Genomic DNA, 15,730 nt, shown 5'->3' with positions numbered 1-15,730 from the left:
ATATATTGTTTGCCTAATCAGTTATTAGCCATAACTGACTAGAAAATCTAAAAGGCAGTTCAATTTTGAATAAAAAAGGTACTCTTGTTTATTTCATGTAACTCTATCAGTTTTTAAAATATTTGCATTTTAAACATTCAGCGTAAAAAATCCTAAGCCACCGTTATTACATTGACTTTTTAAAGTAGGCTTGTGTCAGCACTTATCAGTTTTTCGTGTAAAGAAATTATAGGACAATTTTACTGTCACTAAGTAAGAGTGTATTATTTGTAGTAAAAATTCTAAAATAAGAAAATGCCACGTCATAATGAATATTCTAACAGTGAAATGCCGGATGTAATTTGCGTTTTTGCTCAGTCTAATTATAGTGGTATTGGTGCAGCCAGAAGTTCAGACGTATTTATACCCGCCTAGGCGAAACAGGGTGTTTTCGTTCTAAAACCTTAAATGGTGCTCCAAAAATATCAACGTCGGTGATGAAGAAGAGGTTTTAGCTCGTATTTCGGAAAATCCAGATCTCAGTACTCGTCGGTTAAGTACGGCAACAGGAATAAGCCAATCGTCTATCTGGAGAATTTTAAGGAGAGAATCTCTGTCCATATCAGTATACTCCTGTCCAAAATTTGCTACCTCAAGATTTACCGTTCGCCTACAGTTTGCTCCATTTATACTAGATAAACAATCCGAAAACCAGGAATTTCTTAATGACCTTTGCACCGATGAGGCGACGTACTAGATGAGGTATTTTTAATTGGAAAAACATTCATTTGTGGGAAATGTCTAAAATCCACATGCTCTAAAGGAACGACGTTTTCAGCATGAATTCAAGGTAAATATTTCATGTGGTGTGATATCTGGTTTTTTTATTGGTCCTTTTGAACTTCCTATAAGGCGAAACATGTGGTTTATGCACATTTTTCTCTGCCAGTACGGCGATACCTAAATGAACATTTTCCTCACCGGTGGATTGGGCGTGGCAGTAAATTTGTTTGTCCACTTAGAAGTGCAGGCTTAAACCCCCTAGACTTCTCAATGTGGTCACACATAAAGGACATGGTTTACAAAGATACAATTAATTCCATCGACGAATTACGACAGAAAATTCAAGAAGTTGCTAATATTATCAAAAATAATCAACAAATGTTATTTAATATTGAAAGACCTTTAAGGAGACGCCTTACAAAGTGTATTGAAGTGGAAGGCGGGCATTTTGAGCATTTACTTTGAAGTTTTCTTTTAATATTGTTACTGATTGTTATTTGTTGTCTTTACTGTTATTACCCAGCATAGTAGTAGTTTAAAAGAATAAATTCCTATTAAGCCAATGTAATAACGGTGGCTTGGGATTCTTTACGCTGAATGTTTAAAATGCAAATAACTTAAAAACTGATAGAGTTACATGAAATAAACAAAAGTACCTTTTTTATTCAAAGTCGCCCAGTTTCAAGACGATACTGCTTAAAATCACAAAATTATTAAGAAATTTAAAATTAAAATTCCAATTTTAAATACCCTGTATTTAGTAAGCCTGCAACATTTGTATAAGACATGTTAAGCTCAATCGCCATATTTTGGTGTGTAGTATCTCCAGTTCAGAGAATGCCCATTCTTAATGAATCAGCCCGTATAACTATATTTTATGTCTTTATATGTATGCTTTTATTTCTTCTCGTATTATTTTCTCCAATACCTTCGATAATGCATCTTAAATTGAAATTGAATTTGATTGGTCTAGGTTTAAAAAAGTTAATTATTTTTTTTAGATAGTGGTATAATTCTGGCCATATTCCAGACGTCAGGAAATAATTCTTTAAATGCAACTTACACTAACGTACAAAAGTAGAGCAACTCTTACGAAAATATGAACTGCTTTATTATTAAAAATTAAATTAATATTAGCCAAGATAAAACACCATTTAGATTAAAAATAAACGCTATCGTAGGCGAAATGAGATCGCTTTCAAATGTCAAACAGACTAGTATGTCATAATTAATGTAAATGATCACTTTATTAATTTAATTTAAAAAAGTACTTCATTGTCCAAAAAGATAACTTTTGTTGAAAAAGCGTGGTAAGAATAATAAATAACATTAAGCACAGCAAATTGTTATAATTAATATATTCTTAAAGACTAAATAAAAAGATAAGAAATGTTTTATAAAAGTACTTACCTAATATAATAACAATTTTTAAATTACATTTATTATACAAAAAAATCACATTAGTAGTAGACCTAATTAAATGTATTATTAATGGCATAAGGAGCAATAAAATGACAGATCTAATGTTAAAGCATATGCTGATAGAATTCATGCATATTGTTATATGTCAAGTCTTAGCGAACTGCTGTCAAACTTGGGAAATGATTAAAAAATTTTCGGCCCTCTCGGAAGGATTTGGGGAAAAAAAGTGAGCTTGACATGTTTCATATTGAGGAATACGCCTCCGGAGCGCATCATGGTTTTTAAAGATAAGAGAAGAAGTCTCCAGTATGAAAAGGAAGGTAAGAGATAAAATTCACAAAGCGTGGTCTGCAAGATTCTCCTTGAATTACGTTGACAATAAAGCGGATTGCTTTTTTTAAATAAAAAAATTCAGTAGGCCCTGATTAGCAACATCCCAGAATGGTATACCATACGCAAGGCGAGTTTCAACTAATGAAAAACAAACGGTCCGCGTCAGTTGTTGACCCAATTCTGCCCTTACAACAGGCACCGCGATACATCCTGATAAAAGTTTTTTTATCTATCATTAATATATGATCATCGAAATGAACTTCTTGGTCGATTAGAATACCTAGAAACTTATATGTTGTAGTTTCTGGCAATCGATCACCATGGAAAGGTAGACCATTTATGTCACATTTAAATCCGACTATGTCTTACCCAGGTTTAACAAAGACGATTACAGGCAAACCAGTCTCTAATGATCTTGAGGTAATTTGCTATAATTTCATGTAGCCTCACAATTTCCCAATTTTTTACAGGGTTGATTGTCATTCGCATCAAGAGTGTGAATTCCCCAGAGATATTAATTTTCGTTGATCTAAAGCAAGAACAAGATCGGCCCAAGAACAGAGCCTTAAGGAACTCTGAAATTAACCTTGAGAACCGATTATTGCTTACTTGAATAACAACTAATTGGCATCGACTCTCTAGATAAGATCTAAACCAGGAGTATGCTACTCCACAAAAGCCATACCTTTCCATCTTCGACAGCAGAATTCCGCAATCCCCACAATCTAAGGCCTTGGACAGATCACAGAATATCGCCAACTTCGTTCAAACCCTAAAATAAACTGTAAATTACATCCTGAGTACTCTTAGATGTTTGAAACCCAAATTGTCTTTCAGCTATAATTTTGAAAGATTGAAGATAATCGCAGATCCTTTTCTTTCTGTGACCTTTGATAAGGTTGGAGGTAAGTAGATTGGGCGCTAATTGGAAGGATTGTCAGCTTTACCACCCTTGAATATGGGAACTATTAAAAAAGATTTGAAACAAGTAGGAAATACACCTTCAAACCAAGAAGTGTTGACAGCAACTGGGAGGGCAACCAGAGCCTTATCATCTTGTAAAAACCAGCAATAGGAACCAAACTGTGATTTAAAGTTTGCCAATTTACTCTATTAACGCGTCAAAAGTAAAGCAATTTTTTTATTTCTTCCAAAAAAATAACGAGAGAAGCAAAAAAGAAAATTTCTAGAATAATTTAACGATACAATGAATCGAGACAAAAATATCAAAATCAGAAAGACCTAAAAACTCCATTTTGGTTATATAAAAGCATAAAGAGGTTTAGCCAAAGAGATCCGTGGTTGTTAGCTAAGAAAGTTTGTTGGCTTCCGAATGAAATCGCGGTACGAGGCTTGAGTTTGCAAACCATCACTTAAATTACACAGTTCAAAATTGAAAAAATATTACTTAGTGACGACACTCATTATAAATTTTTCAATTCCCATTGAATGAGACGTGTTAGGCATCCAGTTATTATGAGGTTTCAACCCAACGTATACAACAACAATAAAGCAGTGTTTTTATGGTTTTTTTTCCTGGAGTGATGGAGATGCATTGCACTTCATAGACGGGACTATGGATCGATTGGACGCCAAAATCTTATGAGGCCTCATGCTGAGCGGGAGATGCCTTTGCGGTTCGTCATCCAGCAAGACAACGACCGAAAGCATACATCTCGTCTTGTTCAGGAGTGGTTTCAAGAGAACAATATCCAAGGTCTCAACTGGCCGGCACAATCACCGGATTCAAACTATTGAGACCTTATGGGAAGATGTTGCGTGTCAAATCCGTATTACGACATTTCCAAATAAACAAACTTTAATCGATTAAATCAGCGAGATTTGGGCCAATATACCGATTGTTATTATTCAAAATTTAATTTCATCCCATATGGTTGTTTTTCTTTTGCTTATAAGCTAGCGGGTATTTAATATGCGCTAATGCAAGTTTTATTTTTGATAAATAAATATTTGATAATTCTATAAAGTTATTTTACTTTTATTCGATAGTGTATATTCATTTCATACCATCAAAAATATGCAAAACGATGAGTTATCCATTTTTCGTATCCGAGAAAAATAAATACTTACGAGGCTAAATATCGCACTCCCGCTTCAGAAGGGACATAGTTTCTGAAAGTGTTAGTTAAACCTACTGCCAAAACGACACGTGTTAACTTCCAAGACGTTCCGTTAGATACAGTGTAGTGTAATTTTTTAAATTTAATTTCACCTCATCATAAATGTTTTGAAACGACATATTTAATATTTAGTCATTACTGAAATAAAAGATGGAGTCCGAAAACATATTGATAGTATAGTTAAAATTGCGTCGCATTATTTACGCGTATGGTAGTAGATCATTATCCGATATTTGGAGGGATTACAAAACTGCATATATCAGATTAATATTTATTAATCTATGCTGCATGTATTCACGCTGGGAAATAATATGCAAATTTGTGTATGTTTAGCAAAATAATCAAGAGCGAATATAACATTAGCATCTATACCCCAAAAAAAAATCGGTGTGCGCTGCATATACTAATGTATCAGAAGAAGATATAAAAATGAAGAAGGAAGAATAAAAATTGAACATTAAGTATGTAAAGGACCAAAAAGAAAAAATATTACCTAGAAGAAAAAAACAAAGACAAACCTAAAGTTAACAAGAACTATGGAGTATACGATCTTCAGGCTGGATTACCTTGTCCTCGTGGTGACGTAAATGTATTTTTCTATAAATCGAAATTAAATATAAAGTATAATAAAAATAAAAAAATATAATAAAAAGAGGCTTCTAAATATCATCAGCCTAAAGAAAAAATCTTAAAGATCTCTTATCACTTCTACGTGCAATCACATTGAAAAGTTATAGTTATCATGCTGAAAGTAATATTAAAAAGATTCTTTTTGTTCTTTAAATACAGAGTAGTTCGTTCTGGAAACTTTTTAGTTGTTGCCTACAGTTTGTTTTATGTACATAATGCTTATATTTTAAATATCTAGTCAAATTCTAGTCTATTCTCTAGTCAGATCTTTTTTAAATACAGGAAAAAATACTCAAAATGTCATAACTAAAAAAAAATATGGTTCAATCAGAAATGACAACTCATCAAAAAACAAACATAACTAAAATATGGTGTTAACAATTTGTTTCAAAAATTATGTTAAATAATCTCATAAAGGCACCCATAAAGTGTTAACGTTTAAAATTTTAAAGTGTCGCTAAATATAAGAATAAATTGGTTACACATATAATTAGAAACGTCTCTAAATTAATATCGGTATATTTTTTCTTATGATTTTCTAAAAACCTGATTTATTATTTCTATTTTCACTTTAAATTCTGAAAAGATAACGGTGTTTATTGCTTTTTTAGTAACTTTCTTTAATGGAGTCTAAAAATTAAATAGTTCAATAACAAATAAGTACTTAAATTTATTATTTACGTTACAAATATAAAGTATAGAATTAAGAAGTGTTAAATATGAGTAATGTTAGATTTCTTATAACAATTTTAGAAGAGAAGAGCATATTTTTACATTAACATCTATGGCTATTAAAAAATCTGGTTTTTACAAAATTTTACCTAAGTAAGGATTTGTATTATAAATAATAGCATCATAATCTTCAATAAATTTCTTTTTTTTTGTTTGAACCACTTTTCGCTAACATAAAGTGGTAGGAAAAGTTTAGATCTGTTTTTGTTTAAATGGCAATGATAACCGAATTGGGTTATCGAAATCGAATAAGTCTCATTTAGAAAAATGTTTCTTACTATATACTCTACCTTAAAATAAACAATAATTATATACCTTTGATAGTAGACGCTAGGTTCGATGTCTTATAACTCAACAAATGCGCATCTTAATGTCTTTATTCAAACGAAAGATTAAGGTGTAATCTTTCGTATTTCTTAAACGAAAATTTAAGACTCTTGATTATAATCATTTTCTTAAAATGTAAAACAAAAACGATGAACGAAATTTACTTTAATATATTATTGATAATATGCCGGATTGATTAATAAGAGTAATAATTAAGATGATATAACAGTGAACGAGAATTGATCAACCCTTCGCTCATCATCCTACTAAGTCAATGCTGAGTGTAGAACAATATGGTAGAGATGTAGTCTAAAAAACAAAGTATCATTAGATTTTAGAAGTGTTATGATTCGTTTTGTCAGCAAAAATCCATATAAATAATTAAGAGTGTTGATATAAATTAAAATAAATTACCAACTTTTTTTTCATAATGTTATGCAGAGTACGTTCCTTTCTCATTTTTGCCAATATCTACGGTTTAAAAAAAGATCTTGTTTTTGCTCACTTAAGTATTCATTTCTAATTACTATTCGCTAAAATTAAATCGTTTCATTCTCATCATCCAATGCGAATAACAACATTTACACAAAAACACCTGTAACCTCCCCCACCACTTTATTCTAGCAGATTGGACAAAATGGTTCAAACCGGAAAAAAATCGATATTTGAGAAAGAGTATGATTTTATTAGTTGTATAAATAAAAAACTGCAATTATAAAAAAGGATGGCAAACCTTCCATGACGTGTCAATCATATTATAAAGTAATACGAAAACCGAAAAAGTTTCCGACATCTGTTCCAGGCTGGAAAGCCTAATGACTAAGGCTTATAACCATTACGTATTATATAATATCTACTACTTGATAAATTATATAACTAGCTCAGTAACCAATTCTTAACTGTTGGCTCTAATCCGAGTGATATAAATATAAATATTAGATTAATAATACCGTTATATCTATACACAATTTTGTAAAAAACCCAATTTCTTATTGGTCATAGAACCCGCTCCCTTTAGCGACCGTTCTAGGAGCTTTAAGATAATGTTTAATTTCCATCTCTTTGTTAATATTTTTGTTACATGCCATACTATTTCTGAGATAGGGTCATTTTTAGTGGGACACCCGGTACTACTGATCTGTTTTGTTTGGTGTTAATAATTTTTAACGTTTTTTTAGATTAATTGATGGCACTGACGTAGTATACGAGGAGCACTTAGATAATCGAAGACCTAGAGACGAAGAACTTCCCAGAGCCGGACCTGAACCACCGGCCCCAGGCCATAAGGACTGTATTACAGATATAGCTTTATGTAAAGCCAGTCAATGTTTTATGGTAACCGCCTCCAGAGATGGAGTCATTAAAGTATCAAAATAAGATAATTACTTTACAACACATTTTATTGTGATATTAGATGGCTTACCTAGATACTAGTTTTTGTTTTATCTAAGCATGTAGCCTATTTTGATTCTATTGTCAGACTTGTTATGTTGTGAATGTAAAATTAGAAATTAAGTTATGATTGGATACTTTCAGTTATGCTAATTTAGTTAGCAGTAAGATACCTTAAATATTATTGTTATCCTTTTTTAATATTAGGTTGTATATAGTAATAATTATTTATAGATTTAGTCAAAATAATAAATATACATAAAACAAGTTGCTTAGGGATCATTCATTTTCAAAATTACTCCATTTCGCGCGGAATATGTACCACATTTTTCTTTCATTATCTGGGCACGATGCGCAAGGTCAAGGTACTTGTACGAGAGAAACGACAGTGAAAACAAGTAAATTTTTGGTATCAGTACTAAATTAATTTTCGCAAACAATTTAATTAATTGTTGGTTTATAAACTATTGTGTGATGGTGATGACCCTGGATTGCAATTAAGGGGATCCCCATTAAGAAGACCACAACTAACTTAATCGGTAAGTGCCCATTTGAGAAGTGTGGTGCATTCGTTTTTTACAATTTTCTTACTTGTGTCAGCAATTACTTACAACTTTTCCAATACAGTCCATAACCTTTTCAATTTTCTCTTTATATGTTGACACAAGTTTTTTTTTACTTCCTCTGAAAAATCTAAAAAAGTCCAATACTATTTCATGAAAGTTGATGTGAACATTTGAATGGAACCTGATGATGATGATCCTAAAAGGGATTATAAATACTGAATCCTTTAACTGGTACTTCCACAGGCAACTGAAGTAATAATTGATAAGATTCATATCTAATGGTTTTATTCTCACTTTAATTATGATAAAAGCGTTCTGACGAAATATCGGTGCCAGTTTTAAATACACTGTTTTACATGAAAATATCACCCAGCGTACCCCGCCAGGATTCTATACCGATGCCAAATTGCAAAGAGATTCCATTCAATGTTGTGTGTCGGCATCGTTTTCAAAAAAACCAGATCAAAATCATTTCCGGCTAAAAAAAATTGCTTTAATATTTTAATACTAATAAATTTTAAAACCGGGTACAGACCTAAAGCGCCGCGCACGCGACGCGTCCGCGGCGCGCTTTTCTCAGGCTTTTTGTTCTGACGGGCCTACCGCGCGCCCACTACGCGACTTTTTATCCATGAGGGGCGACGGGCCTGCCACGCGCCACCTACGGGTCGGATTTTTTTTTTCAGTTCTAATCTAGCCTCTGCTTTGATTAGTACCTAGTGTTTATTTCGTGACAATGTCAGACGACGAAGAAACTACAGCATTAATAGCAATCGCTAGTGGTTGCATAGTAATTGCAGATACCTTGATGAAACAAAAGCGAAAGTCCCGCCGATGGTGGTGTACTGAATTTCTATTCTATTTGTTGGATCCCATTTGGAAATCCCCTATACAAATCGATTAATTCAAGTCTTCGGTCCACATCGCAACAGATTTTGTTTTTAATTTTTTTTATTAATTTCCGATGTGTCTCCCTCGGAAGCTGCCACAAACCGTACTAACTTGTACCGACGCGCCTCCGACGGGCCCCTTTGAGCGCGTCGAAAATACCGACAGAAAATGGATCGCAGCGCGCCCACAACGGGCGCCTCCTTCGAGCCCGTACATATTGAACGACATTTGGCCCGTCGCGAGCGCGTCGCGGGCACGTCCCCTCAGGTCTATACGAAACTTAAGATAATGGCGGTCTTCAGTATTGCTATTCTTTAAGCGCGTTATAATTATTATTTTCCTTCATGTTTTGCGTTGTCAAAGTTTATAGGGTTGTATATATTTTTTAATTTATTGTTGATAGTATTTTAGTTTGTCGGTAGTACAATAGACACAATAAAATAGTCTAGTGACATAACACACTAAAATAGTCTAGAACTATTTAAATCTCGCACCAATATTCCGAACTTTACTTCATTTAACTGATCACTGACTACTATCGGCGATAGATATCGACGGCTTATATCCTCGGCAGAACGCTGTTCCGGAAGATTCCCGCTAAACTTCAAATGCCGTAACTCACTTGTGTCATTCTGGAATGATGGAGAATCAGCTGGTTTTTCGCTGTTGACTATATCGTTACAATGCCTCCTCCCTAAGCTCATTTCTGGACGATTCCAAAAATGGTGGATGAAAAGGTTCCCCTCTTGCAACTAGACCTCTTATAGAAATAACATTCAATGGTTTTTTCCAGAGAACAACGTTAGTATATAGTATACAACGTTAGCAAGTATATCATACCATACCTTGCACGCCTGTAGACCTGAAGACCACTTCTTACGTTCTGCGAATAATCTTCCAGTCCAGGTTATCGAGATCCTCGGCAAGCAACTCTTCCTTTAGAGAACACAAAGCTTCCCAAGCGTCCTTATAGGTTGAGATTCTGGTCTTTGGTAACCAGGCAGAAAATTTTTCTGCCAGTCTCCTGCCTCGCTCTTGAATTTTTGAAAATTTTTTACTCAGCCAGAGCAGTAAACAAGTTTTTCTCAAGTGGGGCTACTCTATACAATCTTTTATGAACCTCTTGATTAGCTAGATTAATACAGTTGATCATTTTGAAGATTTTGAAAAAAATTCCGCTAGGCCGCTTAACGTCTGAAAAAATATATTGCATTGTTTTATTTTATTGAGAGATTATTGCATCACCAAATTTGGTCTATGTGCCATAAAATGAATAAAAAGGGCTGATGGGTATACTTCTCTATCTTTGGCTTGTAAACTCCCTAATTGACCTGCCTCTAACTGCTGCTCCCTCATAGGTTTGACCTACTAATTTTGAACCGCAATCAAGATCTTCAATAGTTAATGCACAATGCTTTTCAGATGTTCTTTGCATTGAGGCATCAAAAAAAACAAGAAATCTTTCTTTTATTTCGCCTTGTTTTATCACATAGCGGATGATCTTCGATAGTTCACTCGTATTAGCTATGTCAGTAGTCTCGTCTAAAATAAGAGCAACAAACGATGCTTCGTTTATCTCTTGTCAATTTTTCCAAATGGAGTCTTAAAACTTCATCGTATTTTGATAAAAAATAAATCATATCGATATAATTTCCCCTATTCGTTGAGCTCCCTTATTCAGAATGACCACGAAAAGATAGCTCATGCTTACCAAGAAAGTAAACCACATCTATCATCCTCTTTAGCAGTACACGATTTTTTCTTACTTCTTCATTGTGTTTCTGTACTGCTAGTTTTTGTTGATTATCTAATATGTGCTCAATTCTTGTTTTACCGAAAGTTTTTTCTTTGATGATAGCCTGTATATGCCCTTTGCTACCGCTGTGTCTTTTAAATTTAAAAATAAAAAATTTAAAATTAAAAAAATTATGTAAATTGTTCAGATCGCAAAAACCATTTTTATTCCACATTCTTTTCACTAGAAAATAAAATACACGGCCAGCAAAATAATACAGACTTCTTGTCGCAACTAGTCAACCACTCACACTTGTTATAATTTTCTTTTTGAAAATGTCTTACATATGATTTAGTTTGTTTTATGGCTTTATAAAATATTATAAGGCCATAAAACAAACAAACAAACAAAAATATGTTTTATATTATTTTATGGTATTATAAAAATGAACGTCAACCTCCGGTTGGTCAACCAACAGTTGAAATCTAACCGGCGGTTCAGAACTGTTCCCAATTATAAACGGATTTTAGGCTTACAAATGCTAACCTTCGGTTAGCCAACCACCTAATAGGTGGTGGTACTTAAGAAACAGAAATTAAGGCTATATTAAAATTGCTGTATGAAGAAACAATTAGCATTAGGGTTTGTCGGGCTTAGATGCATCCGAATCAGCTGAAAACTTATTTTAAATTCTTCGTCACTCCACCGGGTAAAATGATCTCTAAACGTACTCCAAAGATTCGTGGGGCTCTTACAGCTTGATATTGGTTTTTATCACTACTACTAGATAATTCGTCTTCGTCATTGCTAGATTCCCAAAGAAATCTACTTTTTTTAGGTAAAGATAAAGATGACATTTTCACATACAAGAAAAATTAATTTTAATAGTTTCCTTTATAGAAAAATAAATAGGAATTTTTAATCTCTTGCCTTGCACCACAAAATATTAACCTACGGATATCCGTAGGTTAATATTTTGTGCCTTGCACAAAAATAAACAAAAAGCATTTGTAAAATACTTCACTTAACTGTTGGTTCTAGTTTCAAACGGTGGTTCGGGCTACGGTTGAGTGAACCGCAGCTCAACCGACAGTTCGACCTTCGCTTGGCGTTTATAATACGTTTGACGTCTAGTTGAAACTCAACTTGCGGTCAACCGGACATTATAATACCGGCTCTTATTAAGTCTTTTAAAACTGGAGTTGGTCTGCCTTTTTTCTTCAAAAGTAATGTTGAACCCTCTATTAACTAAACTACATACGATACAGTCAGACAAACCCATCATGGGAATCCCAACTGAACCCGATGTACTGGCACCGTTAAGCGCGACACTACTCGAAGACGCAATAATAATGGAATATGTCGACTTACAGCTTACCGGTTGTCGGTAAACAATCGAATATAAAGTTTTTTTAAGAGATAAAAGCACTAACACACTATAACAAATAATATTTTCCAAATGAAAACTAATAATAGACTAATAACTAGGAAACAAAGAAAAAAGTCCAAATACAGGTCCGATAAAACTGACGAGAAACTAGCCGAATTTACTACATTAATTCTAGACACGCGTACTTCAAACAGAATAATATAATGCAAAATTACGTTAGCCCTGTAAGCTCAACAGCGGCAGCGTACGTCGTGATCGTTATATGCGTTTATACGGGGAAAAAAGTGCACTCGGCTCGATTTAATAAACGGCTTGGATGTAGCATTGTTTGGCAAAATAAAATCATAGCGCTCGGATTAATATGAGAAACTTTGCTACACACTAACACAAACATTTCTGATAAAGATATTATTTTGAATTTTCATATCGTATAGTTATTGCTTAGGGAAGCTGTGCGTCCCTAGCTTCCATGGTAAACACGCCACTGTTTCCTATGCTTCAACTTCTCGTCCTGGATTCTCCATTTGCCTCCCTAATCATGCACTTGACGGATTCCTCAAAGACGTCTGGAATCACTTGGCGAACATGAGCCTGGTTCGTGTTCTTGGCAGCTCGAATTTCAAGGGCCCGTGTTAGTGCATCTACTGACTAAGGTGTATCTGCTAGTAACAAGTACTGCCTTGTTTCACCATCGAATGCTCGGACTGCGAACTATTCCATGATTCTTTCCGGGAAATCTCGATATGCCGATCGAACAAAGCATGCTATATCGACTTCAAATTCTTGCAAGGACTTTTTCTGACTTTTTGCATCGATTTTTCAACTGCGTATAGTAGTCATATTCCAGATGTGATTGGCCATAACGCATCTCCAAATGGCTCACTAGGTGGTCGTAACTTTTTGTTCTTCTGGGAACATTTTTTTGTAGGATGACAGCAGCATCTCCTCTTAAGGCCAATGTAAGGGTGGTGGCCTTCTCCCTGGAAGATTGACCATTTACTTTTGGAGCCGCTTCAAACTGACGATGATAAAATATTCCAGGATGTAATATCATCAAATTCAGGCGGTTTGAGACGCATCAGTCCAACAGATTCCGTATTGCCACAAACTTTGTTCTTATTCTCCACTGCTTAAGGGCTACACCGCAGCTCATCTATAGTGTTGACATCTAATATTGCAATTTTGCACTTCTTGAGTCCTGTCGTATATTAATGAAAGAATTTTTTCTTTTAATTCCTGTGTGTATTCTAGAATCTAGACGCCAGACGTAGATTATAGCTCGAGTACTATCCCGTAGAAGTCGGGCAAGGAGATAAGGATGGGCCGAAGAACATCAGAATTTCATTTCGTTTATTTATTCGTAAACAACATACAACAATGTCTTTTTAAAGATCAAGGTATATGTACTAAAACTAAAATAAACATTTAAAATTATAAAATTATTATATTCAAAAATTATAAAACTGCAATTACAAACACATATGTGTACAGACATTAAAAAACAAAGTTAAAACTTGATTGAAAGTACTCCTCAAATAAATAGAAGGCATTCATTAAAAGGTAGTTTTTTAATTGCCTTTTGAAATGTAGTAGGTCAAGAGCGTTAATACCTGTTGGAAATTATACAACCTTGTGGCTAAACACCTGGTTCCGTTTCTGGATCTTTCAAGTCAGTTAAAATCTGGCCAAAGATCTTTACAGTTTTTAGTTATATAGTTGTGGAAGTGTTCATGAGTTTTATAGAGAATTAAGTTTTGATGGACATGCAGCAAGCACTGTAGAATGTAAACAAAAGGTAATGTCAAGATTTTAAGCCTTTTAAATGATTGCTTGCAATCTTCATAGTCCCAGTCGAGTCAGGATACGAATGCATTTTCTCTGCTGCCTAAACACCTTGTCTATATGGCAAGAGTGGCCCCATGACAAAATAGCATAAGTTAGATTAGAGTGAAAATTACTATGGCATACTCTAAGAAGGGTTTGCAGAAATGTAATGTTTACCAAAGTTCTAAATAAAAATACCTGACTGGACAGTTTTTTTGAAAGCTGCATTTAGTTATGCTGTTCCCATGCTAATCCCGGATCGAAGTAGACACCAAGAAATTTAGCCTCCTTTGCACAATTTGAGAGAATAGGATGCTCAACTGTATTATGTCTCAAGGTAAAGTTAAGTCTTTGAGTTTTTGAAGTGTTAAGGGATAGACTATTTGCTAAAAACCACTGAAGAACGTTGTTTTCGAAGGACTGAAGGTCGATATCATCGTCCATATCTGAAGGATGATAATTTTGGTAGTAAGTTGTGTCGTCAGCAAACAAAACGGTGTTTACTGATTTGCCTCGTAAAAAGGCTAAGTCATTAATAAAAATAAGAAATAGTACAGGTCCAACGACAGAACCTTGTGGCACTCCATACTTAAATGGTTTAATATCAGATTTATTCTAATTAAATGAAACATATATGAACTCTGTTTGACAGGTACGACTTAATCAACCTAACTACTTCAGGATTTATTAACTTTGTGAAAGGGATGATAATTTAATTTTTTATTGCTTTTATTAATTTTGTATTAATTCCATCAGTATCCTTACTGTGGCTGTTTTTAAATCATTAATGGCTTCCATTACTTCTTCAAAACTTGCTATTTTAAACCTAAAGGTGGATATATCAGCTTTGAGGACAAAAATTATTATAAGTTGAGCAAAACGACATTGACAATTTAATTAGGAGCACGCCAAATAGATTTCGAGCTATTATTAACAACAAGGGTGATCATACATTTTGTTAACAAGGACTTCTTTTCTATTAACTTTTTTAATATTTTTGAAATCAATTTCTAAATATTCATTTAATTGTGTTTTAGTATCTTTGTTTCCTAGACGAGTTTACAGTATTGTACAGATTGTACAGTATCTCACTCTATCAAACGCTTTCTCTATATCTGTATAGATAACATCAATCTGGGATTTTCCATTGATAGCTTCATGGACATATTGACAAAATGAGACAAGATTACTGAACTTATACATCAGTAAAAAATTAGCCTTTCTAAAGTTTAATCTAGTAGATGAGGTAACCTTGCAATGTCTAGTCCATGGCATCTTATACTCGCCTAAATGGCCAGGCAATCAGGACTTTAAACTAAAATATTACAAAAAAGGCTTATCAAATGTTAGTAATGCATATATTTTTTAAATAAGATCTATAAAAAAAAAATCAAGCTGTCTCATTTAAGAAATGTTTCTTTTTTAAGGAATGATTCTGTACGACAATTTCTAAATAATTTTTTTCCTCAGTAGGACGCAATTGGACGGAGAGGTACAATCGAATATCCAACAAGGTCACCTGACCTTACTCTATTTGACTTTTACCTTTGGGGTTACCTCAAAGGAAAGTCTATGCTACAAGACC

The 15,730-nt window shown here is 33.8% G+C and overlaps 1 protein-coding gene across 1 annotated transcript in view; it reads left to right on the top strand.

Moving 5' to 3' along the window:
• LOC126741077 (phosphoinositide 3-kinase regulatory subunit 4) overlaps positions 1-8,006 on the top strand; it is a 94,718-nt gene extending 86,712 nt beyond the window's left edge. The window contains exon 21 of the mRNA XM_050447383.1: positions 7,526-8,006. Coding sequence (XP_050303340.1) covers positions 7,526-7,724 — 199 coding nt within the window. The 3' untranslated portion in view covers positions 7,725-8,006. The remainder of the gene's footprint in view (positions 1-7,525) is intronic.
• Positions 8,007-15,730: the final 7,724 nt, after the last annotated feature.

This window comes from Anthonomus grandis, chromosome 10, assembly GCF_022605725.1.
Source record: "Anthonomus grandis grandis chromosome 10, icAntGran1.3, whole genome shotgun sequence".
NCBI classification, from domain to species: domain Eukaryota; kingdom Metazoa; phylum Arthropoda; class Insecta; order Coleoptera; family Curculionidae; genus Anthonomus; species Anthonomus grandis.
The sequence above is the reverse complement of the archived record's forward strand: the minus strand, read 5'-3'. Positions and strand labels throughout refer to the sequence as shown.